Source organism: Lepisosteus platostomus, chromosome 10, assembly GCF_059453375.1.
Source record: "Lepisosteus platostomus isolate fLepPlt1 chromosome 10, fLepPlt1.hap1, whole genome shotgun sequence".
NCBI lineage: Eukaryota > Metazoa > Chordata > Actinopteri > Semionotiformes > Lepisosteidae > Lepisosteus > Lepisosteus platostomus.
In genome coordinates this window covers 52,126,630-52,150,967 of record NC_142620.1, presented here as the reverse complement: position 1 = coordinate 52,150,967, position 24,338 = coordinate 52,126,630, and the positions used below count along the sequence as shown (strand labels likewise).

The window sequence follows — 24,338 nt, the reverse complement described above, 5'->3', positions numbered from 1 at the left end:
CCAAGGCAGCGACTGCCTTGACGCTTCCTCCATTCCCAGAATCCTTAGCTGACCAGACCGGTGCTGTTCTGCTTACCTCCCTTCGAAGGTAAATGTGGAACAGCACAAGGCCCTACTCAGGATGCTGGTGCGCCCGCAGGTCTAGAGCAGTGTGTGGTTGCTCATCTGCATGTATAGCAGCCTGTTGAGCTCGGGTAAGCTCAACTTGTACTCACTGATGCCTTGTGGAGGGCAGAACCAGTCTCCCAGAGCGCCTTCGGTCTTCTTTCTGTGTTGTGCCACCGAATTCAGTAACACTTCCTAGGGGTTTCTAGCTGGGTGAAAGGAGAAAGGTGTAACCTTATTCAGTTATAAAGTTTTTTCTTTATGCGGCTTACAGGTGCCAAGCTGCTCTGCACCTTATGTCTCTGTGATTGAGAGATGGGCCTTTCGTCTTGAACCACATATGGAATGTCAGTCTGTAGTTGCTGACATTTTTCTTGCCCCCAGTTCCCAGCAGATCCTTCCCTCTTAAGTTGGTTTGCTTAGCGTTTCACTCGTTTCACCCCGCCGCCAGCTCCTGCTCAGTCGGCGGTGGCGAAAGGCTTTGAAAGAGGCGCAGGCGAGTCACCCGTTAGACCGCCTGAGCCCTGGGGCTGCCCGCTTCGTCAGGGCGCCGATTTCGTGCTGCGGCGGCACCCGCGGACCCGCGGACGTGCCGGAGCGGGCTCACCGCTCGCGTGGGGGAACCTGCACCCCAGTGCTGAGCGCAGGGCCCGCGTGTTGAGTGTGTGTCTCCCTCCCCCCCCCCCCCACCCCCCCCACAGAAGCCCCACTCGTCGCTGGCGGTGGCAGGGGAGGCCGCAGAGGAGTGGCTGCCTCCACCCTGGATCATGGACACCATCCCACGCCGCTCGCCCTTCGTGCCGCAGATGGGGGATGAGGTGAGGCTGCTGGGGGGGGGGGAGACACATTAGCCGCCTGCATTCTATTCTTTTTCTGTCTGGTCCTCCGGTTTCTTGACTCCTCCAAAGTGTCGGGTTTAATTGTCTGTCCTTGAATATCCGTTTCTTCACGGCTCTGCAGCAAGCCTGGGATCCCAGCCCTCCTTGTCCCGACCTGTGTTCCGTGTTTCCGGGAAAGGCTCTGGGTCCCCGGGACGAGCAATTATTCCGATGACGGATAACTGACTAGACAACCTTTGGCACAATCCTCTTATTGGGCCCAGGCTACCGGGGAGCACTGGTCCACTGTATTTCCTGTAAGGACTGAGAGCCTGATAGAACCGTCCTGAGCCGTTAATGAAATATGATCGTTTTCCAGTGTTTTAGTTCTGCTGGCAAAGACGGACTGCATGAAGTCAGGATGCGACTGGGCAGCCTTGCCTTTTCGGTCCCCGTTCCCTTCAGACCCCCCTGTAACCAAGTGATCGTTACCAGCAGGGTCCACGAACCGAATCAGAATTTAGCAAAAGGTTGTAGACGAGAGGAGATCATTTGGCAGTGTATTGGTTAGACCTGAAATGTCTTTCATGAGCTTCTTGAAGGAGCCAAGCTTTTGAGCCTCAGCCCGCGCTGGCCGAGAGCCCGTTCTGCAGCTCATTGTGTAAAGCAGCGTTTCCATCTTAAACCAGTTTTATCTTTTAGTTTGTTTGTCCACCTTTGCTTTGGTGTCCTGGAACAGGCGTTGGTTCTTACCGCTGAAAGCATGCTCTTTCTCTCTCCCTCCTAGCTCATATATTTTCGCCAGGGCCACGAGGCCTATGTGAGAGCTGTCCGCAAGGCCAAGTCCTACAGCATCAACCCGCAGAAACAGCCCTGGAACAAGCTGGAGCTGAGGGTGAGTGGGGGGTGGCGGTGCACGCCGGCCAGTGCGCAGCCTGCGCTTTCCCGACAGACCCTTTGCCTTGCTCACCTTCTCCTCCCGCTTGCTCCCAGGACCAGGAGTCCGTGAAGGTGGTGGGGATCAAGTACGAGGTTGGGCCGCCCACGCTGTGCTGCCTGAAACTGGCCTTCCTGGACCCCATTTCTGGGAAGATGACCGGGGAGTCCTTCTCTCTGAAGTGAGCACGCTTGGGGTGCACCATCTCCTGGGCTATCGGGCTGCAGAAGGAGGGCAGGAGGGGTCTGGGTGTTGATGTGAAAATACGAGAGAGGCTGCAAAGGAGCCTTGTCGGCTTGCTAGGAGCTACGAGTACGAGCGAGACCCTGGCTGGTATCTTAATGGCACTGTGGAAGGTTTCCTGAAGTTTGCCTTTTAGTTAATAGCCGAGAATGTGGATTTGAGAGTGATTATTTGCTTTTCTGTTGGTGACCTTTTTTTTTTAAAGGAACCTTTTTGAATAAATACTTCTTAGGGCGCATGCAGAAAACAGAAAAGTTTAAGTGCAACATTTTCCGTTTTATGTTCCATTTTATCTTGAAGGTACTTTAGAATTTGTCCTGTGGTCTCCGGCCCACGTAGAGCTGCGGCCCTTTGCTCTGACCTTTCTCTGTGTTTGGTCGTCAGGTATCACGACATGCCGGATGTCATCGACTTCCTGGTCCTGCAGCAGTTTTATAACGAGGCCAAGGAGCGAAACTGGCAGCCTGGTGAGCCCCCCCCCCCCCCGCCCCCCTCCTCCCCACACACCGTTGGCACCGTTCGTCACACCTCACCGAGGGTGGGTTGTGCGCGAGAACCGAATGCTGACACACAGAGAGCTCGGAAGAGCGCGCCAGAAGGTCATTGGCAAGACACGAGGGGGGGTTATCAGACCACCAAGACACCGCTTAAGTCTCGCAGCTCGGAGAAAAGCCAGCTGTTGTTAACAGTGTGTGTGCTGCTGTCGGCAGGCGTGGGGTTCCGCAGTATTATTGATGATGCCTGGTGGTTCGGGTCAGTGGAGAGCCAGCAGCCCTTCCAGCCGGAGTATCCTGACAGCCTGTTCCAGTGCTACGCTGTACGGTAAGAACTCCTGCAGCCGTGTCCCAGCAGGAAACGCTGCACGAGTCCTGCTACACGTCCCCCACCCCCCCCCGTGCCCCGTGCAGTACCAGGGCTCAGCCCTGATACGTGCCTCTGATCTGGATTGGTGACAAATATGACCCCTTCGCCTCACCTGCTATGTCCGAGGCCCGCCTGGGATGCAAAGGGTTTTCTGCGTGCTCCCGAGTGAAGGCGTTCTTTTTCGTTTCTGAAGTGGTGAGGGTCACTTGCAGAATAACGGCGTGCCTTCCTGCCTTGATTCCAGGTGGGATAATGGAGAAAGGGAGAAGATGAGCCCCTGGGATATGGAACCCATTCCCGATCAAGGTCAGTCCCGATGAGTAGGGCTCTTCCAGGCCTGTTCAGTACATATCCCTTCATGATGTACACTGAACACAGGCAGGGGATTAACCTCACGGGCCCTGTGGGGATATGGGGTGTCTAACTCTCAGCCTGTGTCTCTCTTTTCCTGTTTCCTCGCTGTCGTCCTCTCTGACTGGTTTTGCTCTCCTCTTTGACTTCACTCCTTTTTCTTTCTTTTTCTCCCAAACCTCCCTCCCTATCCATCTCTTGAAACACATGTCAGAAAACACAGTTCTGCACCTAATGAATCCAGAAAGGATTAACGGCTCATCTTGTGCCCTGTTGGTCTGCCCCATCCCCTCTCTTATATCGCAGTAGCAGCCATCAGAGCCGTGAGCGATTCCTTGTTAGCCTGTAGCCCGACGCTGTAGGCGCTAGTTCTGCAGCCCTCTTTCCGAGTGTCCTGTGTGCCGAGGAGCTCTGTAACCTGCAGGGTGACCATCATTAGGGGCGGAGCGGTGGCTCTGTGGCTCAGGATCTGCACCTGTGGCTGGAAGGTTGCCGGTTCAAATCCCGCGGCCGGCAGAGGAATCCTACTCCGCTGGGCCCTTAACCCCAACTGCTCCAGGCGCTCTGACCCCAGGCTTCTCTCTCCCTATATGGAGAGCAAGCTGGGGTCTGCAAAAAGACAAATCCCTAATGCAAGAGATTGTTATAGGGCTGATCTTATCTGATCTGGAATCTATAGACTCCACCTCGCAGTAGTGATCCCGGAGGTGTAGCAAGCGATCATACGTCTCTCTCTCTCTCTCTCTCTCCTGCCCCGGCAGCCTCGTTCCCAGAGGAGGTCGGCGACGGGGTGCCGGTGACGGAGGAGGAGCTGAAGTCCCTGCTCTACAAGCCCCAGGAAGGGGAGTGGGGAGCTCACACACGGGACGAGGAGTGCGAGAGGGTCATCCAGGGCATCGACGAGCTGCTCACTCTGGGTATGCCCGCGCCCCGCTCCTACCTGTCCACCCTGTAACCCAGGTTAGACTCGGTACTCTCTTGGTGCTGGAGGGGACGAGTCACGTTCCCACGCAGTGTTCTGGGCGTTTCTGCAGCGGCATAGAATTTTCCGAGGTGGCTCCTGAACTGCCCCGGCGCCGGTAGTGTAGGTGAGCAGCTGATGAAGATGGGGATGACTGGTAAAGGCCAGGGGGGAAGAGTACATCCCTACCCTTTTCAAGAAATGCCCTGGGATGTTGAGTGACCACAGAGAGTCAGAACATCAGTCTCATCCGAAGGACGGCGCCTTTTTACAGTATAGTGTTCCCGTCACTATACTGGGGCATTAGGACCCACACAGACCGCAGGGTGAGCGCCCCCTGCTGGCCCCACTCACACCTCTTCCAGCAGCAGCCTTAGTTTTTCCCAGGAGGTCTCCCATCCAGGTACTGACCAGGCTCCCACCTGCGGAGCTTCAGTGGGCTGCCAGTTGCAGGGTGATATGGCTGCTGGTGCTGGATGGTGGGTGATGCCTAATAAGTTCTCTTCACACTCTGCCGCTTCTCTCGAGCACCACAACGTGTGTCTGCTTCCCCGCTCCACCAGACCAATTCCTTGATCGATCGATCTCTCTCTCCCTCTTCCTTCCCAGACATCGCCAAGGCCTTCTGCTCTCCTGTGGACCTGCGGGACTACCCCCTGTACTGCACAGTGGTGGCCTACCCCACGGACCTCAGCACCGTCCGCAAGAGACTGGAGAACCACTTCTACAGGCTAGTGCTGCGGCTGCTGAACCTTCTCTGTGAACGGGTTTTCTGTCAATGGGTATCACCTGCAGGCGGCTGGGTTCCGGTCACTTAGGCTTAACGTAGCTGCCATCCCAGTCTGAGCTGTGATGGGACACTAGGCAGTGTTGTTGATTGACCAGGTCCTTAATTATTTCATAATTAGCATGGCCAGTGCAACAAGGTGCTGGCAGTAGTGGAGGGTGTTGTAATTGGAAAGGCCACAGTCTGAGCAGCTCTGATACCGTTGTGCGTCACTGCAGACTGAAAGCAGAAATGCCCTTTTGCTCCAGTATGTCTTGTGCTCGAGCTGCAGAGCGCCGGGAGACTGCTAACGTTCGAGCTGTGTGTGTGTGTGTGTGTGCCTCCCGCAGGCGGATCTCGGCCCTGATGTGGGAGGTGCGCTACATCGAGCACAACGCCCGCACCTTCAACGAGCCGGAGAGCCCCATCGTCGCCGCCGCCAAGATCGTGACCGACGTGCTGCTGCGCTTCATCGGGTACGTTTGCGATGGGGGAGCCAGCCCGAGCCGGGAGGCTGGAGAACCGGGGTGGATCCGGGCTGTTCGGCATCCGTAAGGATTGTGTACCTTGTGCGAATAACTTACGGAGGAGAGGCCCGTCTGGCCTGTTTGGTAGTTAGATGATAACCGATACAAGGGTCTCGTAACCGAGCTTCTTTGGGGAAAAAGAAAGGCTGGATTGGCTTCAACAGCATTGCTGGCAGCTTATTCCGTACACTCACAATGGTTTGAAGTGTACTTCCTGTTCCTTCTAGTGCGTGTTTCACCCTTCATTCTGAAGGACTCATCTGGGACGTGGATTTTGTCGATGTCTGAGGACTTTGCATACTTGTGTTGGGTCACCTTGTAGACTTCTGCCTTGGGACTACACGGGTTTACTTCCTTCAGTCTCTCAGTGCAGGACGCTCCCCGGCGCTCTGGAATGCGTGTGGTTGCTTTGCTCTGGACTGACTCCAGGGCAGCAGAATCTTTTCTGAAATGTGGTGACCCCAATATGTAGGCAGATCAGCCGCTGGCTCCTTATCAGAGTGTACCAGTGGAAGTGCCAAGTGTATCCGTCCTTCGGATGAGACGTAAAACCGAGGTCCTGACTCTGTGGTCATTAAAAATCCCAGGGCGTTTCTCGAAAAGAGTAGGGGTGTAACCCCGGCATCCTGGCCAAATTTCCCATCGGCCCTTACCAATCATGGCCTCCTAATAATTCCCATCTATGAATTGGCTTCATTACTCTCTGCTCTCCTCCCCACTAATAGCTGATGTGTAGTGAGTGTTCTGGCGCACTATGGCTGCCGTCACATCATCCAGGTGGGGCTGGACATTGGTGGTGGTGAAGGGGAGACCCCATTATCTGTAAAGCGCTTTGAGTGGAGTGTCCAGAAAAGCGCTATATAAGTGTAAGCAATTATTATTATTATTATCTGTAATTCACAGCTCGGCACCCCAGCTCAAGCAGGCTGGCTGGGGATAACAACCGCGGTTGCCTTAACTGCAAGAGCACGAAGCTCGGGAAATCGGAGATGTTTTAGATCAACTTTGGGGGGAGGGCGAGAATTGTTTCTGTTCCAGCGTATGCGTATACTTCTAAATCCACAAATGCTGTTGTCCAGCAGATGTTTCTCCTGACTAACCCTTCCAGGGGTGGTCTTGATCTAAACCTGCCTCAACACTTGTTTGCCACAGGGACCAGAGCTGCACCGACATCCTGGATCTCTACAACAAGGTGAAGACGGAGGAGATGAGCAGCGCAGTGGAGGAAGAGGAGGTGAGGGAGGAGGAGGAGGAGGAAGGATAGGACCTTAATGAGTATGTGCATACGGAACAGCAGGTTGCTGTGACCGAGATACAGCTCTCTTGCCGTTTCTTTGTGGGGAAAGCCTCCTCTGGGTAAAACGTCTGCTGTATGGGGAGACTGGTTCGACAGAGGGGATGCAGGATGCTATTTGGGAGTGGAGGGGTGGTCCTGGAATTTGAATCCTGTTTTCCGAAAGGGGCCATGCACCGCCGGTCGTGTGCCGTCCCTGGCGATAGCGCTGGCCGTGGTGTGAGACCGTCTTGTCCTTGCAGGAGGCAGAGGTGGACGTGGACTCGGACACCCCTGGGACCTCCACTGGGCGCCGGGTGAGTACATCACCACTCGGCCATTAACATGCTTTTACCTATGCAGTTAGTCCATGTTTTAAATTGTACAGGCACAAACTGAAACCCTTCTAAGTAGATTATAACCTCCCTTAGGATACTGAGAGCTTAGCCGCCGTTAAAACCGAGAACGAGGATATTGGACATCTGCTCAGTCTTCTGGTTTAATTATTTAATTAACTGCAAAATGGTGAAACTTCAGAGCTGACTTTCAGGTGTTTTAAAGGTACCTGTACTTTTTTAATCAATGTGAGCATTTTGTGCAACCAGTTGCAAAATGGTTTGTTTAAGAAAAATTAGGTTAACTGTTGAATTGACTGCTCATGCCAGCCCTAAAACCAGAAGACACCAATTTTTCTGAAAATCAGCTGAGACCCCTGCTCTAGCTAATGTCCACGAGTTTCTGATGGTGCAAGGGCATCTGAAGTAAAATATTCATTTCCCCAAACAGTTTAGACTAAGGCACCTCGCAAGCTGGGCTAACAGCACTGATTGAAGAGTTGTATGTCTCCTTTAAGCAGGGGTGCCTAAAATCCAGTCCCTCAGTGTCACAGTTTTGGTTTTGCTCTTGATTAGTTAGATCTTTCACAGCTGCAGGAGTAGGAACTAGAAAAATCTGTAGCACTCGGGGACCAAGTGGAAGAAATATGTTGGGCATGCATATCAGTGCTCTGAAGGATTAGAGAGCTTGTGATGAGAACAGGCACTATGTCTCTCCCTCTGTTTAGAGTAGGTATGGGTGGCTAGAGTTCTGAAGCATTGGAGCCCTGCCATCTTTACAGGGTACCTTTAATTCAGAAGTGATCATTACCCAAATAAGTGGGTGCTTTGGCTTCCCGTCCCAAGAGCTGCCGAAGGGGCGTCCCACCCCCCTGTCCCAGGAGAAGCCGAACGGGCGTCCCACCCCCCCTGTCCCAAGAGCTGCAGTCGTTCCCTACCAGAGTGCTGATCCCGTCTTCCTCTCTTCCTCCTGCCTCAGCGGGCCCAGCCCTCTCCAAAGCGGCGCGGCGTGCCCCTGGACGTGGGGGCGTGGCGCCAGCAGTGCCGGGATCTAGTGACCCGCATGCTGGAGTGCGAGGACTCCGAGCCGTTCCGCCAGCCCGTTGACCTCTTCGCTTATCCGGTAAAGAACCGCCTCTTGCCAGTCTGCCCCTTTGGCACTGCAGTCTGTCCCTGCCGAGGCTAGAATACACCACGTAGATTATAACGAACTTGCAAATGGATTTCTTGATCTTAAAATAGGGATTACTTCTTCAAATATGAACAGTTGCTATCCTAATCTGCATTTCACAGTACCTCCTGCTAACCAGGAGTGATATTGTGGGAGCAGCATACTGTTAGTATACCTTCTTTCAGTGTCTGTCTCAGTGGGGAAAGGCTTTTGTGTTGTAACATTTAGTCATCAGAAGAAGAAAAATACAAAGTGTGTACTCAGCTTGTGTGGCATGTGTCTCGTTGTTCCTCCTTTTCCGGTAGGATTACCGGGATATCATCGATACGCCGATGGATCTGGGAACGGTTTCCGAGACCCTGCATGCTGGAAATTACGAGAACCCCATGGAGTTTTCCAAGGATGTCCGACTGATCTTCAGCAACTCCAAGGCTTACACCCCCAACAAGAAATCCCGGGTGAGCATCCCCTGCTATCCCACTGCACTGGATACGTGGGAAGGAGACGCTGGGCTGGGAGTTTATATAAGGAACAATACTGGCACATTTCTGGGGATAAGTAATGGAGAGGGCGACATGTTAATCCTCACTCATTTTCTTTGAGCAGTGCAAAACGCTAATTTTGTGCGGGATTGTTGCCCTGTTGGCTGGCCGCCTGGATGTGAAAGCTGAGTCATGTGAACTACAAACCGCCCTTTGGTTTAAGTTTATTTTGATGGTTTCTATATACTTTAGGATCTTTTTTTTTTTTCCCCCCAAACGAATTACAGTGCAGTTTGTTTGCAGTGCACTTCCATTATCTTAATCAGCCTCGCTGATAGCTGCTGTCATTAGGATTTGAAAACTAGGACTGTGATTTACTACAGTAGCCAAATAGCCCTCATTTTTGGTGGAAAAGGATGACCAGGGCGGACACCTGCTTTGCAGTAATGGTTCAGACTCCATTGTATGCTGACTCTTAAGAAGTTCAATCTTTTTGCAAACTTTTTATTTCAATGGACTCGAGCCTCATTGTTGCTGGTACCGTGCTTTTCATATAGTTTTTTTTCTCTCCGCTGCGGTCTGTCATGGGGGCTTGGTTTTTACATCTGAAAATCGGCCTGCGCGTGGATCAAAGGCCCGTGGAGATGTGTTTTAGTTTCTTCTCAGCTCTGAAGGGCTGGTGATGGACACTGCTCTAGCCACTGCCTTCTCTGCGGAATCAAAGCTAAAAGCTCTTGCCTCTCTTGTTTAAAGTACCTTTGGAGGGCTAAGAGAGTGAGAAGGAGGCAGAAAATTACCGGCGGCCACCCTTCAAACGCCAGGAGAGTACTCATGCAGGCCCCTGCGGAGGTTCGGAGCTCTCCCGCTCTGGTCATTAAAGCCATGTTTGTCTGTTTGTTTCCATTCCCCCTTCACTCTGCCTCAGATCTACAGCATGACGCTCAGCCTGTCGGCCTTCTTTGAAGCTCAGATCCTGTCCATCATCTCGGACTACAAGTCCGCGGTGCAGAACCAGCGGCGCAGTCGGCAGCGGCTGAGCTACCGCAAGCGGCTGCGCAGCACCAGCAGCTCCCCCTCCACCAGCCGCGCCTCCAGGTAATCAATCGCTGTGATCGATCGGCCGGGGGGGGAGATGGGTGACCTTCCCCGGTGTCCCAGCAATCCCGTTTGTTTAAAGGAAGCTGGGCAGTGTCGTCTTTCAGGCTCTGGACTCGTAAGCACATTGGGAGGTCAAACGGGCAAAAAGGACAAGGCCATGTGGCATGGCTGGGGGGGGGGTTCTTGTTCCACACCCCTACCACCCTTTGTGTAAAGATGGGCTTCTCTGTGTCGGTTTTGCATGCACTTCCCTGTTGTTTCCGTTTGTGTCTTTTGGTTCATGTTTCTCTGAAGAAATCCACAGGGCCAGTGCCTTTGAGGATTTTGAAGAAATTGCTTACAGCGTCGCAAGTTCAGATCCCAGGGAGAACGCTGCTGCTTTTCTCCTTGAGCGATGGATTTCATTCTGCTTGCTCCGGAAGCTCTCCTGCTGTATAAATGGGTCTTCCCGGTTGTTGTTGTGCATGAGAATTTGTTCTTGATTTTACCAGCTAAAGGGATTCACTTGTCAAATGAACTTCAGGTAGTCATCCTGGAGATCTGTTAATACATTGGTGATTTTTATTATATCGGCTAAAAGGTTTAGTCGCGTGAGGCAGTGCAGCTGTCAAAAGACAGCGGTAAAATTATTGTGATGTCATGGAGCACTGGTGTATCCATTCATGGGGCAGGATTGCAAGGCAGTGGGAATTCAACAGTTGTAGTGTGTGGTGTGGTCTAGTAAAAAGCACCACAGTGGAGTTGCCTCTTGTCTTTATTTGGAAGAGTGCCGTTGACTATACTGCCACATTTTAAAAGCCGCATTCCTGTGCCTCAGAGGTAGCAGCTGACACTCCCATGCAGGTGACAGGAGGGGGCAACAGTGGATCGGAGGTGCAGCGGACCGCCCTTTCCCAGAATTCACCGTTCTCTGTTCTCTCTCCCCTTCTCTCTCCTCTGCGTTCAGCCCGAAAGGGAAGCACAAGCAAGGAAAGTCTCAGCCTAAATCAACCCCGAATACCTCATTGTGTCTGACCAGGGTCAGCTCTCGAAGGTCATCTCAAGGTGAGGTTTGAGACCGCTGTATATCTGTAATCTACCGGGTGACGCCTAGCAGGGTAACGCGTGTGCTGACCGTAGTTTTTCCATGTGGTTTTTAACTTGTCCAGCGAATGTGGGACACTTCCTCCTTACTTGTTCTCTTTGTGTTGTCGGTATGCTGGAGAGCACATGCACACAGATAAGCTCGAAAGGTCACTCAAATTAAGTGCTGAGCTCTGGGCCCTGATCAGAAGCGGTAGAAGAAGAGGCTGTCTTGCCTTCCCTATGAGCTGTGCCGTTGCATTTAGTGCCTCTTCATGAAGTACAAAGGCGCTCTCCCATCAGATCAAGGGGCCGTACTGAAGTGCGTCAGTACGGGAGCCCTGTCTGGGATGAAAGGAAAAGCCGTCTGCGCTCGTTCTGGGCAATTTGCAAGCAATTCCTCGGACTCCCGAGCCCCCCTTGAGGGAGCCGAGCCTCATGGAAATTCGCCGGCCCAGAACCGGGGAGCCCGGGGGCGAGCAGGAGCAGGTGTGCTCAGGAGCCTGGCAGACAGCTGGGAGAATTGGTTGCGGTTTTTGTTTCTGACAGGCGAGTGTTTGCCCAGTCAGCAGCCTCCCAGGAACTAGAGCTGGGGGGGAATAAACAAACGTGCTTCTGCCGGACTCTGCCCGTGTCGGGGCGGCCCGTGTCGTAGGGGCTGGCTCACGGGGCTGTGACCTGTCTCTCTGCAGCCTCGGAGCTGACGGAAGGCACCGCGTCCGTGGTGGAGGAGGACGAGGGAGACAGCCAGCCTTCCTCCTCGGGCTCCGTCGCGGGGGGCCGGCGGACGGCCCCCGGGGCCGACAGGGTGACCCGGAGCCGAGTCACGCCAGCCAAGACAGGTACCTCTCTCCGGGACGCCTGCTGCTGCACAGGCATCAGGGTCAGGGGCGACGGGGCCGGGGTAAGAGGAGGGGTCAGGGGCGACGGGGCCGGGGTAAGAGGGGGGGTCAGGGGCGACGGGGCCGGGGTAAGAGGGGGGGTCAGGGGTGACAGGGTAAGAGGGGGGGTCAGGGGCGACGGGGCCGGGGTAAGAGGAGGGGTCAGGGGCGACGGGGCCGGGGTAAGAGGGGGGGTCAGGGGCGACGGGGCCGGGGTAAGAGGGGGGGTCAGGGGCGAAGGGGCCGGGGTAAGAGGGGGGGTCAGGGGCGACGGGGCCGGGGTAAGAGGGGGGGTCAGGGGTGAAGGGGCCGGGGTAAGAGGGGGGGTCAGGGGCGACGGGGCCGGGGTAAGAGGGGGGGTCAGGGGCGAAGGGGCCGGGGTAAGAGGGGGGGTCAGGGGCGACGGGGCCGGGGTAAGAGGGGGGGTCAGGGGCGACGGGGCCGGGGTAAGAGGGGGGGTCAGGGGCGAAGGGGCCGGGGTAAGAGGGGGGGTCAGGGGCGACGGGGCCGGGGTAAGAGGGGGGATTATAAATTCAACCAATCGAACAAGAACCTTGAAGTTGGGAATTTTAACATAGCAAGCTGAGCTCGGGCTAGATTGGGATAATTTAAAACCCCTGTATCATGATATTAGAGCAAGGCGTTCCCTCAGCTCGGAGTCGAGGATCGGGGCCGAGAGAGATGTCTCAGCTGGTTTCCGTTGTGCCCTCTGTTCCAGACGCCTTGGCCAACGGGCCGCTCACCAACGGCGGGGGGCGCTCTCTGAGCGCGGCGGCCAGGAGGAGGCTGGGCCTGGGGCCAGAGGAGGGCGAGGCGTCGGATAGCGAGAGACGGGGCTCCAGCTCCTCCTCTTCCTCCTCGTCCTCTTCCTCCTCGCCGTCCTCCTCTTCCTCGGACAGCGAGGGCACCCGGAACAGCAGCAGCAACAACCACAAAAACAATAACAACAGCAGCAGCAGCAGCAGCAGTGGCAGTGGCGGCGGCAGCAGCTCGGGCTCCGGCTCCGGGTCCGAGTCGGAGCGGGATTTCGTGGACGGGGGGGATCACGACTACAGCAAGGCGGCCCGCTTGTGCCCACCCCGCAAGGGCAAGGGCAAGGCCAGGACCGCCGCCACCGCCGCCGCCGGCCCCAGGAAACGCCGGCGCAGGAAGGTCGGGCGCCCGCCGAAGAGGGGGCGGCCAAAGCGTGCCAGGCTCGAGGAAGAGGAGGAGGAGGAGGAGGAGGAAGAGGGGGCGCAGGTGCAGCGGCCGCAGCAGCAGGAGGGGCCGGGCAGGACGCAGGGCCAGGGGGCCAGGCGCCCCGCGCCCGGCAAGGCGTCCCGCATCAACACCCGGAACCAGGGCCGCAGGACGGTGCTGTACAACGACGACTCGGAGGACGACGCCCTGGCGCCCCCCGAGGACCCCCTCAACCTGGGCATGTCGCGCTCGGGCCGGGTGCGGCGGATGACGGAGAAGGCGCGCGTCAGCCACCTGATGGGGTGGAACCACTGACGGGCGCCGGGCTTCTCCTCCACCACTGGCGGACCGGACGTTTTTATACCTGAAACCAGTACAAAACGACACTTTATTTAAAGGAGTTTGGAAAAGGATTTACTACATTTTATACTGCAGGGATTTTTTTTTCCTCCTAGTTTCGGTTCTGTTGGTCTCCGATGCATGCTTGCGTGAGAGACTGCTCCTGCTCCGCCCGCTGGCACCCTCATGTTCCTTGCCAGTGATTCTCCTCCTCGTCTCCGCGCTGCCCAGCGACAGCAGCTGCCAGCCTTACCCCCCCCCTCCGCCTTACAGCGCGCCGGACCTCCTGTCCCCCCCGGCTCTGCATCCCGGCTCCGGTACTCGAACCGGGGATCGGGGGACATCGCCGTACTTCCTCTCCCAGACAGGCAGGGCCGTGCCGGTCATCCGCGAAGCGGTGCGTTGTGGGTCACAGAGCATCCTTCCCAGGGCGCTCCGTGCTCTCTGCCGTCGGGCCAGAGTCAGTGCGGTCTCTGGGGAGCCCCCTGCGTCTGGGGTCACCGTGGTGGTGTTGGGGACTGTCCTGTGGGTTTCAGCCTCGAGCTTTTAAGGTCGAACCCTGGTGCTGGAGAGCCCCAATCCAGGTATTCTCACAGGTCACACGAAGTCGCCCGCTGTTTAAAAAGGAGCACCGCTTGTTTAAACAATAGATCAGTTAAGAAGTAATACGTTAATGAAGTTGAACACTTGTCCTTGAGGGCTGATGGCCATTCTGAATTTTGCTCCAGACGATCCTTGAATTACTTAATTGAGCAACACCTGTTTAATCATAGTGAGATTGTTCTGGGCCTTTTGACATGATGATGATTTAAAAGACTCATTAAACCTTCTGGACTGGGGCTCCCTGAGGCCAGATCTGAACACCAATGGTCTAGACCCTTGCAAAGTTTTCAACGGGGGCATCAGAACATCCATTGCTCATAGAGGTTCGGCTTATTGTTTTATTCTGGGCTATGCATGCATTTTCCCTGCCTGGTCAAGCTTTGCAGAACATTAATTTTCGAGCACAGTTCAGTTAAGGAGAGACCCGACCAAGTTCACTTTCAAGCCTTGCAGCTGGGCTGTCATCAGTGGAATTCTGGACCCATTGGAAAATGAGATGAGAAATGAGAACCTCAGCTGTGGCAACATGGTGCATCATGAGTAATTCAGGCAGCTGCACAAACTTTGCTTCCGCTGCTTAGAATAAACCAACACTTCAGACTAGGAATACGTTTTTTACACTATTGTATTCTAGACATTGCCATTGTTTTTCTAGTCATGATGACGTTTACACAGCATTATGAATTGTACAAGGCAGCTGTAACGCATAGCGAGAGCTAGCTCTTGGGTGAGAGGTGAAAGGGCATGGCAGTAACGGGGAGACCTGCTCAGCGCGGGGGCGCAGCTGTGTGACAGGTGAGGTTAGCTTCTGGGGGCCAGTTCCTCAGGAGGGAGAAAGAGCAGCTCGTTCTGGCAGGTGCCTTTGTGACAAATATCTGCACAGTTTGTTTCGATGAGTAAATGGATTTTTTTTTGGTAGCATTTTTTTTTTTTCCCCCAAATTGTCTCATTTCCATGACTATGAACTCAAAAAAAAAACCAAAACAACAAAACTATGGTGCCAACCTACAGAGCTTACATGTGTGGTCAGGGCTTTTTTTATAGACAGCAGTTTACGTTTTTTTTACAAGCATTAAATGACCAATTACTGATCCGACTTCAGCCGTGTCCTATGGCAGTTACTTGGGTCTGAGCAGTGCGTTTCTCCAGACGTCTGCAGCAGGGGTGGGGAGGGCAGCCCAGTTGGTGCTCTCGCAAGCTGGGAGGAGGCCTCCTGAGACCGGCACAGCCCACACAGGAGTCTCTCTCCGGCGCCCGCGGCTCCAGACGTCGAGGACCTTTCGTCTCGCGGTCGCAGGCAACCCGCCTCCGTCCCTCTGTCCCGCGGGAACACCTCTTGCATCCCTGCGGATCACGAGCCGAGCGCGTCTGTCGTCCCAGCCGAGACCTCCTTCCCAGAGCAGCCCCTGCGCGCCGGCTCACCGCTTTCACCTGCCAGAGCTGCGTGTCTGGAGCACGGCGGGGGTTCTGGTGTCCTGAAGAGTTACCCCTCTGCCCACGCACACGCCCCCAGCCTGCTCCTGCGGACAGGTGGCAGTCAGGCATCGGCCTCCACAGCGCCATGCAGTGGGACCGCTGTTGGACCTCGGCACAAAACCAAAGCAGGATTTCTTTTTTCCATCATCTTCTTTCTAACAGCAGAGAAGACCTCCGGACTTGCGTTTCCCGGCGATTCCAGCCCCTGGGGTTGGAATCGGTATTCCAGTACTGATTGTACTGTGATGTGTCCATGTGTAGAAGGGGGCAGTGAGAAATCACCCGAAGCTCGGAGCTCCGCAGGTGCTGAACGGATCCCACCCGCAGCTCTGCGCGTCCCTGGTGTCGGCCCGGGTCCTGTCTCGGGTCCTGGAGACGGTCGCCACGCAACCAGCTGGAAGCGGGACGTTCCTCTCTTGGTCCCGAAGGTAGTTGCGTTGTCCCAGTGGGAAGAGTCTTTTTCCTAGCCGAATAAGGGGCACTGCACCTTGAAAGAAGAGCATCTTTTGAATTGGATGTCGTTGAGAGATCTTGGGGAAACGAATACCACGTTTGGCCAAGTGAGAAAGCTGAAGGACGCACTGGATTGAAATCCCGGAGATCCTCCAGCCCCCTGGCGAAGTCTGGCGTTTCTGCTGCAGGAGTGGTGTTCTCTGGGCTGATGGCTTTATTAGCAGCGGATACACATGGGAGGTTTTATTGCAGACTACCAGCATGTGTTCATGCTTGGTTGAATTTTATAATGTTGCAAACATTTTTCTCAAGAGTAAGCTGCTTTTTTTTTTTACATACAGGTAGTACATCATGTATCTTTCCCCTCAGTGCTGCTGGTTTCGAGGGGGGTGAACGAGTACATTTGAATTTGTCTTTGGTGCTGTTTTTTACTTTAAGTCAAAAACCCTGTACATTTTTGTATTTTTTTTTAAACTTTTGTTCTTGCATCACAACTTTTGGGCTGGGCCTTGTAAAATACATTGTAAAATACAGAGGTTTGCAGGGGTGTTCTTGAACTGGCATCATGTGTAGCCCTTTTGCCTTCAGTGATTTGCTTTTGACTGGAGTTTGTGCTCGGAGTGGATTTATGTTCCCTAGTATCTAGCATAATAAGATCTAGTTTAATAGGGGGAGTATTAGGCTGAACAGGCCAAAATTAAAGCAAATTAGAGTAGTGCTCTGTGCTTTTTTCATCTGGTTAGAGGGTGACAGTTTTACAAAAAGTGTATGACATAACTGAGTGAGTTAGTCTGTTGTCCCCTCAGACTGCTGCTGGCAATAGATTTATCAAAGGATTTGTAGTTATTTATGAATCAGCATTTTAAATGGGGAGATGATGGCTAATATCTTGCTATGATTCAGCAGAAGTCCAGATGATGCAGCTGTTAGGAGGAGGCGCGTCTCTGCAGAGCAGGGTGTGCTTGAACAATCTCGGTGTTTTTGTATTAACATTTTAGCAGTCACATTGTTTACATTACTTTTTGTCTGATTGCATTAGTATGTATGCATTTCTCCTAAGAAGACCTTAGAAGACCTGTGTGCTCGTAATTATATATATATACTCCTTACTGTTATGTTGGCTAATGTGATTGGTTTTTAAATGTATAGCAACTCTTATTATTCAGTATGCTGTGAATCAGGGAAGATGTTGAGGTAGGAGGCCATGATGGATTTTTGCAGGGGTTTTGGCTGTCAGAGTAACTGTAGCAGCGATTCAATTTCGCCTTCAACTTTTTTGTTATTGGCCATACATGTCTAAACCTCTCCCCATGTCAAGAGTCCGCGTCGCACGGTGTGGGCTGTGATTGGTGGTTTTGCGTCGAGGACCTCTGGTCTTCTTTGGTGAAAATAAAATCTTAAAAGGACCAGAGAAGTCAAGATCTCCTGGCTGATCAGAGGCTGGATGTTGCAGGAGTTGTGAATTAGCAGGTCACCCTGACCCTTCATGTGAAGTTGAAATATAGTGGAGCTTTGCTGGGTGTAAGTGGTCTTAATAATGCTGGCATGTAGCAGAGAGGAGCAGTAGCTCCTTTAGAGAAGCCCAGCTGTGGCCTCACAGTTGTTTCTTGTAATGCCTTAATCTGCAGAGGTAAACCAACAGTATTGATGCTGGTTATATCAGCCTTACTTCCTGCAGGGTTCCCTTGCGCATTACCAAAAACATGACAGACCTTTGGTTTTGAAAACCGTGCAAAAAAAAAAAACCTGGTTTATAATTCGGTTGTGGTTTGGAAAGCAGTAAAAAATGATTTTTTTACACCGGAATTACAGCGTTGCTTGATTCTCAAGTCCTTCTTGAACTTTTTCTAGCTCGTCTCCGGGGACGTCTCTCCCTGATTTGTTCTCGAGAAAACGCTCAGCTCACACCACCAGTGTGTTGAACTAATCAGCCGGGAGGCCGCTCGGAGGAATAGTGTTCCAAGTCGGGCGTTGTCGCTTTTAAATGAACCTTTTGATCATGTGACAGTGGTGGCTAAGGTGGAGGGCCTCAGAAGTGTCTGAAACGGAAGACATTTTCAGGCAGCTTTGACATCAAATCACACAGTTCAGGCCTGCAAGGTTTTTGTTACTAAAATGTCATGTGGTGCGTTGAGCCTTGCCTTCACGCAAAGGGTGGCGAGAGTCTGGAACAAGCTACTGACTTATCACAAGAGGGGATGATTTTTGGGTTAGATAGCTTCTGTTTTGGCAACTCAACGTGCTGGAAGAATGAATGAAGGGTCCCCTCTCGTTTACAGCCTGTCTTATGTTCTTCAGTTGTGCCCCGAGTTTCCTGTGCTTGTTGTAGTTTGCTATGAAGTGAATCTGCTGTTGCACTAAGACGAGAAGCTGATTCTGAACTCGAGATGAAGCTCCTGGATCGTGCTGAAGGTGTGTTAGTGAGGACAGGGTAACCCACACAGCCTCTTTCTCCCCCACTTGTTGTAGCAGTCAGGACAGTAGCGATTACACTTGTGTGCGGGAGTTGTGCTAATTATAAGGAGACTGTGAAGGGGGAATCCTTTTCAGTCTCCGCACAGGTGCTATTTTTACGGTGGAAGGGTGATTTGCCTTCAGCCCCTGTTTATATGCCATGCAGAGTTCCTCCGAATGTTCCCTGAGCTCTGGCACTGGCTCCAGCCGAGCATCCCAGAAGACTTATTTTTGTTCTCCTTTTCGCGCGGAATACCACTTTTCCAACGTGAAGGAAAAGGGCCGAAAATCCGTTCTGCAGATCGTGGGAGGGATTTTACACGTCTTAATGCGCAGTCCTGCCGAAAACGGAAAAGCTCAGGGCCCTCATTTCTTCTGAAGGGCTGACCAGCATTCGTTCCTCCTCTCCGTCTGGTAGGAGGAAACTGAGAAGTTCCAGAGGAGCCCAGTGTTTCAATGTGACCTGCAGCAACAGAAATGCAGGTCAGAGTCAGTCCAGAAGGGGGAGCCAGTGAGCTTTCATTGTTGCCACCACACTTCTGCGCAACTCAAGAGAGGTTCTGATTTAAAGTGAGTGCAAAAGTTTTTTTTTTTTAAGAATGCCTCCATATTACTGGCAAACCCAGCAGTGTATGCTCTGAATCTAGTTTGCAAATATCCTGCCGACACGCATGAAAATGCTATTTGTTCTGAAGCTCATTTGTTCAGAACTTGTTTCAATCCATAATGGTGCCAGGGTGCTGTGTCGCAGATGAACAGGAAGGAGCAATAGTGCTTCTGACCAGTGATCTCTTTTATTCCACACCATACGTAGGAGAGCAATAAACTGCCCATTTCGAAAGAGTGGGCCCCTCCTGCTGGTTCTGCTGGTGTTCTTCTCCACATGGGCCCCTTCTCTCTGTTGGCAGCGTTCAGCCCACTAGGCAGCTGTGTTGGGGGGGGGGCGCCGGTTTTGTCGCAGTCCTTCCACAACTTTGCGGGTTTCTGGCTCACAAAAGTCTTAATTGCGGGCTTTGTTCTAAAACGAGTCTCTTCGCGGATGGAATGGTGTGCGTTTGAGAGCCGGGGAGATGGGGGAAAAATAGCTCAGCAGCTGAACAGCCTGAAACGATGAAATTCTTGTTTTGGCGTTGAGCTTTCTTCAACACTGTTGCCTGGAAGGGCTTCACAAAACTAACCCCCCCCTCCCCCCCCCCTCCATCCCCACGATCGCCAAATCCATCTTCCCAGCCCCACCGCTCAGGACCCTCTCTAGAAACGTTCAGGGAATCTTCTACATTGCCAACAAGGCAGACCAAATGTAATAATTTATATGCAATGAGATAGCTGTGGCTTTTAGTTTTTGATTTTTTTTTTATTGTAAAAAAAAAAACAACAAACCTGTACATTTTTGTAAAGTTTTCATTTTTTGATAGAGATTCTGATTCTAATTGAGTGTATTATGTGCTTTGTAGCTGGTTTCCATTTTCACTGGTAGGCGAATAAAAGTTTTAATCTGTTTTACACCGCTGTGCAGCTCTGTCTTCCTTGGCTGACCTCCTGTAGTAACACCTGGCTCCAGCGTCCTCACCCACTTGCACATCAAGAAGCCAGTTTCTCCATCAGCCCCGGACTAAAGTCTTAACTACCTGTCACTGAGCTGTGCTGGAGGAGACCCCTGTGCAGCTCCAGTGGTTTTCGGTGCGAGTTGTGAGGAGCGAGCGTGGAGGAATGTAAATTATAGAGTGTTTCTGGGCATAAGCGCACACAGGAAGGCTTTTCAGTCCCACGTCGGCTTCCTTGTCGTTTCCACTTTAGCCCTGAGGGGGGTTCTTTTGGCGAAGCAGAAGGGACGAGGAAGTTCTTCTGGGAATTAAAAAAAAAAGAAGAAACACTTCATCACACACAGAATCCGAGATTTAAGGGAAAAGGCTCCCAGCCGCCTGCTGAGGCAGATTTCCCAGGATCCTTTATGAAATGTCTGAATGAGGCCCAGACCTCCTCTCCTTTGAGAAGAACATTGTTACAGTGCAGTTTAAACTCCTCTTGTGCTGCTAATACAGTGAAAGCTACACTGCTGGGTGTGAAATCCAGACCCCTAAAAATGGTCTCTGGCCTTTGCTCACTTTGGCCCTTTTTCCTGGTAACACCAGTGCTGCTCTCCCTAATTTAAGTGGTCACCCGTTTCTCTAACACTAATAAGCTGCCACAGAAGGTCTGGGAGTTCCTGAGCAAGCTGGAGAAACTCCAGCTTGATGAAGACTGGTGCTGGAAAACACTGCACACTGACCAGACCCTGACCAGGGCACCACGACGACAGAGCCGCGTCCCAAGACCAGGGAAGAGGCTGTGGAATAAACTGGCTGGCAGGAGGTTTTAGCTCTGCGTAATAAACTTCATCTTACATTTACTAGCAATCAGCTCGGAGTACTTTAAATACTGGTGGACAGAAAAATGAATTCCTTCAGACACAATTTGAGTGTGGTCTGCCCTAGCTATCATAACTTTTCAGAGAAATAGGACTCAGTTCTTTGTAACTTTTGTTCCAGAAGACCTCACGTCTGCTTAACTATACACATTAAGTTGCATTTGTCAGCTGAGGTAATGGCCTGCAGTTAGACGAAATGTTTAAGGCTTATGTGTTTTGGCGTATAATGGTTTTGAATGTTTTTCTTAGTGTGGTTATGTTGCCGCTTAAATTAGTGATGGCTACGCAAGACCGCACTCTTAAATAAATCTTTGCCTTTTCAAAATATTTAGGATGGATTTTCTCCCAGATGTCAAACTGGCACACACAGCAACAACAGCACTTGGATCTTTCAGAGAATCGGTCGCGATTTCAAAGGCAGCCCTGCTGGAGATCGACATCTTGTAGAGGATTGAAGTAGACGGAGGTTAATGAAACAAACTAGCTGCTTTTCCTCTCAGCGTTATTCTTTCTTCTCCAGTATTGAGTGCCATTGCATGTGTTTTTCAAAACTGTGACAGAACCCTGGCTTCTGGTCCTCAATCAAAGAAGAGAGGGGTAGATTCCCAATACAGGAATATCGAATGGGAAACCGGCGAGGTTTTGAATGGGCTGGAGTTTGCTCGCAAACGGCATTGTGCAGCAACTGGTGGGGTGTAAAAATTCTGCCAAACGCTTGAGCTAATTAAATTCCGCTTCCAAAACTGAATTCCCTTTCTGTGGGCCAGGGGTTTGACAAGCTTGCCTTCCTGCAGGGCTGTGTGGGTGGGCGTGCCCTCGTCTTGTCTGCTTCTGTCAGTTGTGTGACGGGGGGAGGCCTCAGACGATCCTGCATGAACTGCTTTGCAAACAAACAGGCGATGTCATCTAGGGCCGTCCCCCCCCACCCCCACCCCCCACATGCAGAAGTCAGTCTCGGCACCCTTTAAGAGTGACTGAGCTGTGCGGCGCCGTTTTGCCCGGCAAATGGTTTTTATTTTTCGTTAATCTCAGTCCACTGCGGGTTAAGACCGTTCCCATGTGACGGACTCACGCGTTAAGAGAAGAAAGCTTCTCCGCCCGCTCCGTGGGAATCCTTGGCCGTTCCAGCTGCCCTCTATCTGGTGAGAAATATTTGCCTTGCCATTACATTTGGTTTCAATCCTACCCCGTGCACTGAAGGCAGTGTTAGCCTTTCTCTGCAAGAAGAGCTTGTCAAGTGCAGGCTATTAATTGAGGGCACTGTGGTTAGAGGAAGGCAAACATTGCCCTTTTATTATGGGGAAAAAATACACTAAGAACACATTCCATGTTGCTCCTTTTAAGAGCAACAGCACTTCTCTTGTTGATAACCTCACAGTATTAGCTGTGGCTGAGAATTGAAAAGGCTGCTCTTTGGGGAAGCCGATAAGTGTTCTTTAAAAGATAAGATAAATCTGTTTGTCGTCTTAAACTGTAATAATTTTAAAGATTACGGGTGCACTGGTGATTTGAATGGGATTGTTTGGTCCACAAGGGATGCAGTGCAGTGCATACTCTGTTTCAACCACGCTGGGTGTCAGGAGCTAGCTGCTACCTCAGAGGGCTAGATGTGATGAGGCTGTTCAGGCTGCTTGGGCCTACCTGTTCAAACAGCTGTGTTGTTAAATCCCTGCACTGTGAAGCAACAAAAAGTGGTGCCCAGACAGATGCGAACAGCAGGGTTATTTTGTTTTCTAGTGTTGCTGTGTGTGATGGATTGCGAGTACTTGTCTTTGGACACCTGTGACCACAGTCCCCTTTTTACTGCCCTTGTCCATGAAAAAGTGTTTACATGGTTCCATCAGTAAGTTTGTTAAGGTGTTGCTCCATGGTGCACCTTGGCGTTACTGACGCTGTCGGTTGAACAGGTCAGTATTGGAAACGCACCGGGTTTGGTCCCAGCCCTAACGAGATTGTTTGTACTGCTGGTAAAACATGAAGTGATTGCAATATTTACACTGACTTTGCAACAGGAGAGATCTACCTGAGAAGGCAGAGGGAAGCATTCAACCTGCAGTGGGCCTGTGCTTGGATGAGTGTTTCTTGTGCTTCTGTACTAGAGGCAGCTTCCCTCTCCTGGCTTATAGCCTGTTCCCAGCCCTTGTGTGGAAAAAAAAAGGGCTTTATCATATGACGCATGAAGCAGGCTGCCTATGTGTTTGTGGCCTCTGTCAATATTTGCCAGGGCCTTGGACAGGGAGGGGAGGAGCCGAGAAATGCACGCACTCACATCCTGATCGCCAGGAATCTGGGCCGGTGATCCGGAATTTCCTCGGTGAGTCTTGGGGAATGCTGGCCACCGCTGGTGTGCCGAGGGGCTGGAGATGAAGGACAGGCTGGAGGAGCTGAGGGGTTACAGGGAGGAGGAGGAAGAGGACGCCGAGGGGGGCTGCGAATCCCCGGGGTACAAAAATCCGGCTTTCGAGGAGGAGCCCGCCACAGGGATCGCGGAGTTCTTCAGGGTCGTCACCGGGATTTGCGGAGAGCTGGACGGGCTGCAGGCGCTGTCGGACGACATTGCCGTCAAGCAGGCCCAGGTGCTGTGCAGCACGACGAAGGAGCAGGTGTGCGCGGAGAAGCAGCTCCTGGCGGAGCTGAAGGGCCAGTTCGCCGCCCAGGCCAGGGGCATCCAGGCCCAGCTGTCCAGGATGAGGGAGGAGGAGGCGGGCTGGCAGGGCATGAGCGCCGAGCGCCGCATCCACCAGTGCCACTGCCACACGCTGGCCCGGCGGCACAGGGAGGTGGTGGCGCGGCACTACGCCCGCGAGACGGAGTACGTGGGCCGGCTGAAGGAGCAGATCGTGCGCCAGACCCAACTGGCGGGGCTGCAGCTGCCGGAGCAGGAGGTGCAGAGGCTGGTGGAGAGCCCCCAGGCCCCGCAGCTCGTGGGCTCCGACATCCAGGTGCTGCAGGCCCGCCAGCACCTGGCCCTGGCCCAGGAGCGGCACCACCAGCTGCTGGCGCTGGAGCAGCAGATCGCCGAGCTGCACGGCCTCTTCCTCAGCCTGGAGGCGGCCGTGGCCGAGCAGCAGGCGCGGCTGGACTGCATCGAGTACAACGTCCTGCGCACGGTGGACTACGTCTGCGAGTCCGGCCAGGAGGTGAAGAAGGCCCTGCAGTACAAGCGGCAGTCCCGCCTGGCTGCCCTGGTGTCCGCTGTGCTGGGGCTGTGCGCCTGCTGCGCCTGCCTGTCCTGCGCTGCCCGGCACGCGCCCTGACCCCCCCCCCCCTGCAGGGGGGGACCCTGCTGGACCAGCCGAGGAGCAGAGCTCAGACCTGCCTTTTACTGCACTTTCAGCGTCTGTGTGTGTGTGTGCGTGGTTGCAAGTGTGTGTGCGTGACTTGTCTGCGATTGCAAAATGACTGTGTATACGTGGCGTAAGTCTTGCAGTGTTGCGCCGCTTCACAGCACATGTACCCAACCGGACTTGAGTTTCATTGTAAGAATCAGGAACTTATTTATTATAAAATCTTGTATGCACAGCACTTCTTGTCTGGGTTGTTTTCTCTGCGG

General features: G+C 52.9%; 2 protein-coding genes across 3 annotated transcripts in view; both read left to right on the top strand.

The window, feature by feature from the left end:
- brwd3 (bromodomain and WD repeat domain containing 3) overlaps nt 1-19,881 on the top strand; it is a 34,992-nt gene extending 15,111 nt beyond the window's left edge. For both annotated transcript variants that reach the window (XM_088597128.1, XM_088597129.1), the window contains 17 exons: nt 807-923; nt 1,711-1,818; nt 1,917-2,041; nt 2,488-2,570; nt 2,814-2,925; nt 3,212-3,273; nt 4,080-4,235; nt 4,889-5,009; nt 5,396-5,521; nt 6,725-6,806; nt 7,109-7,162; nt 8,160-8,303; nt 8,657-8,809; nt 9,759-9,928; nt 10,878-10,975; nt 11,686-11,835; nt 12,593-19,881. In XM_088597128.1, coding sequence (XP_088453254.1) covers nt 807-923; nt 1,711-1,818; nt 1,917-2,041; nt 2,488-2,570; nt 2,814-2,925; nt 3,212-3,273; nt 4,080-4,235; nt 4,889-5,009; nt 5,396-5,521; nt 6,725-6,806; nt 7,109-7,162; nt 8,160-8,303; nt 8,657-8,809; nt 9,759-9,928; nt 10,878-10,975; nt 11,686-11,835; nt 12,593-13,368 — 2,637 coding nt within the window. In that variant the 3' untranslated portion in view covers nt 13,369-19,881. The remainder of the gene's footprint in view (nt 1-806; nt 924-1,710; nt 1,819-1,916; nt 2,042-2,487; nt 2,571-2,813; nt 2,926-3,211; nt 3,274-4,079; nt 4,236-4,888; nt 5,010-5,395; nt 5,522-6,724; nt 6,807-7,108; nt 7,163-8,159; nt 8,304-8,656; nt 8,810-9,758; nt 9,929-10,877; nt 10,976-11,685; nt 11,836-12,592) is intronic.
- A 3,267-nt stretch (nt 19,882-23,148) lies between these two features.
- Nucleotides 23,149-24,042, top strand: LOC148653988 (syntaxin-1A-like). Its single transcript, XM_088597519.1, has one exon. The coding sequence runs from the start codon at nt 23,149-23,151 to the stop codon at nt 24,040-24,042; it is 894 nt and encodes a 297-aa protein (XP_088453645.1).
- Nucleotides 24,043-24,338: the final 296 nt, after the last annotated feature.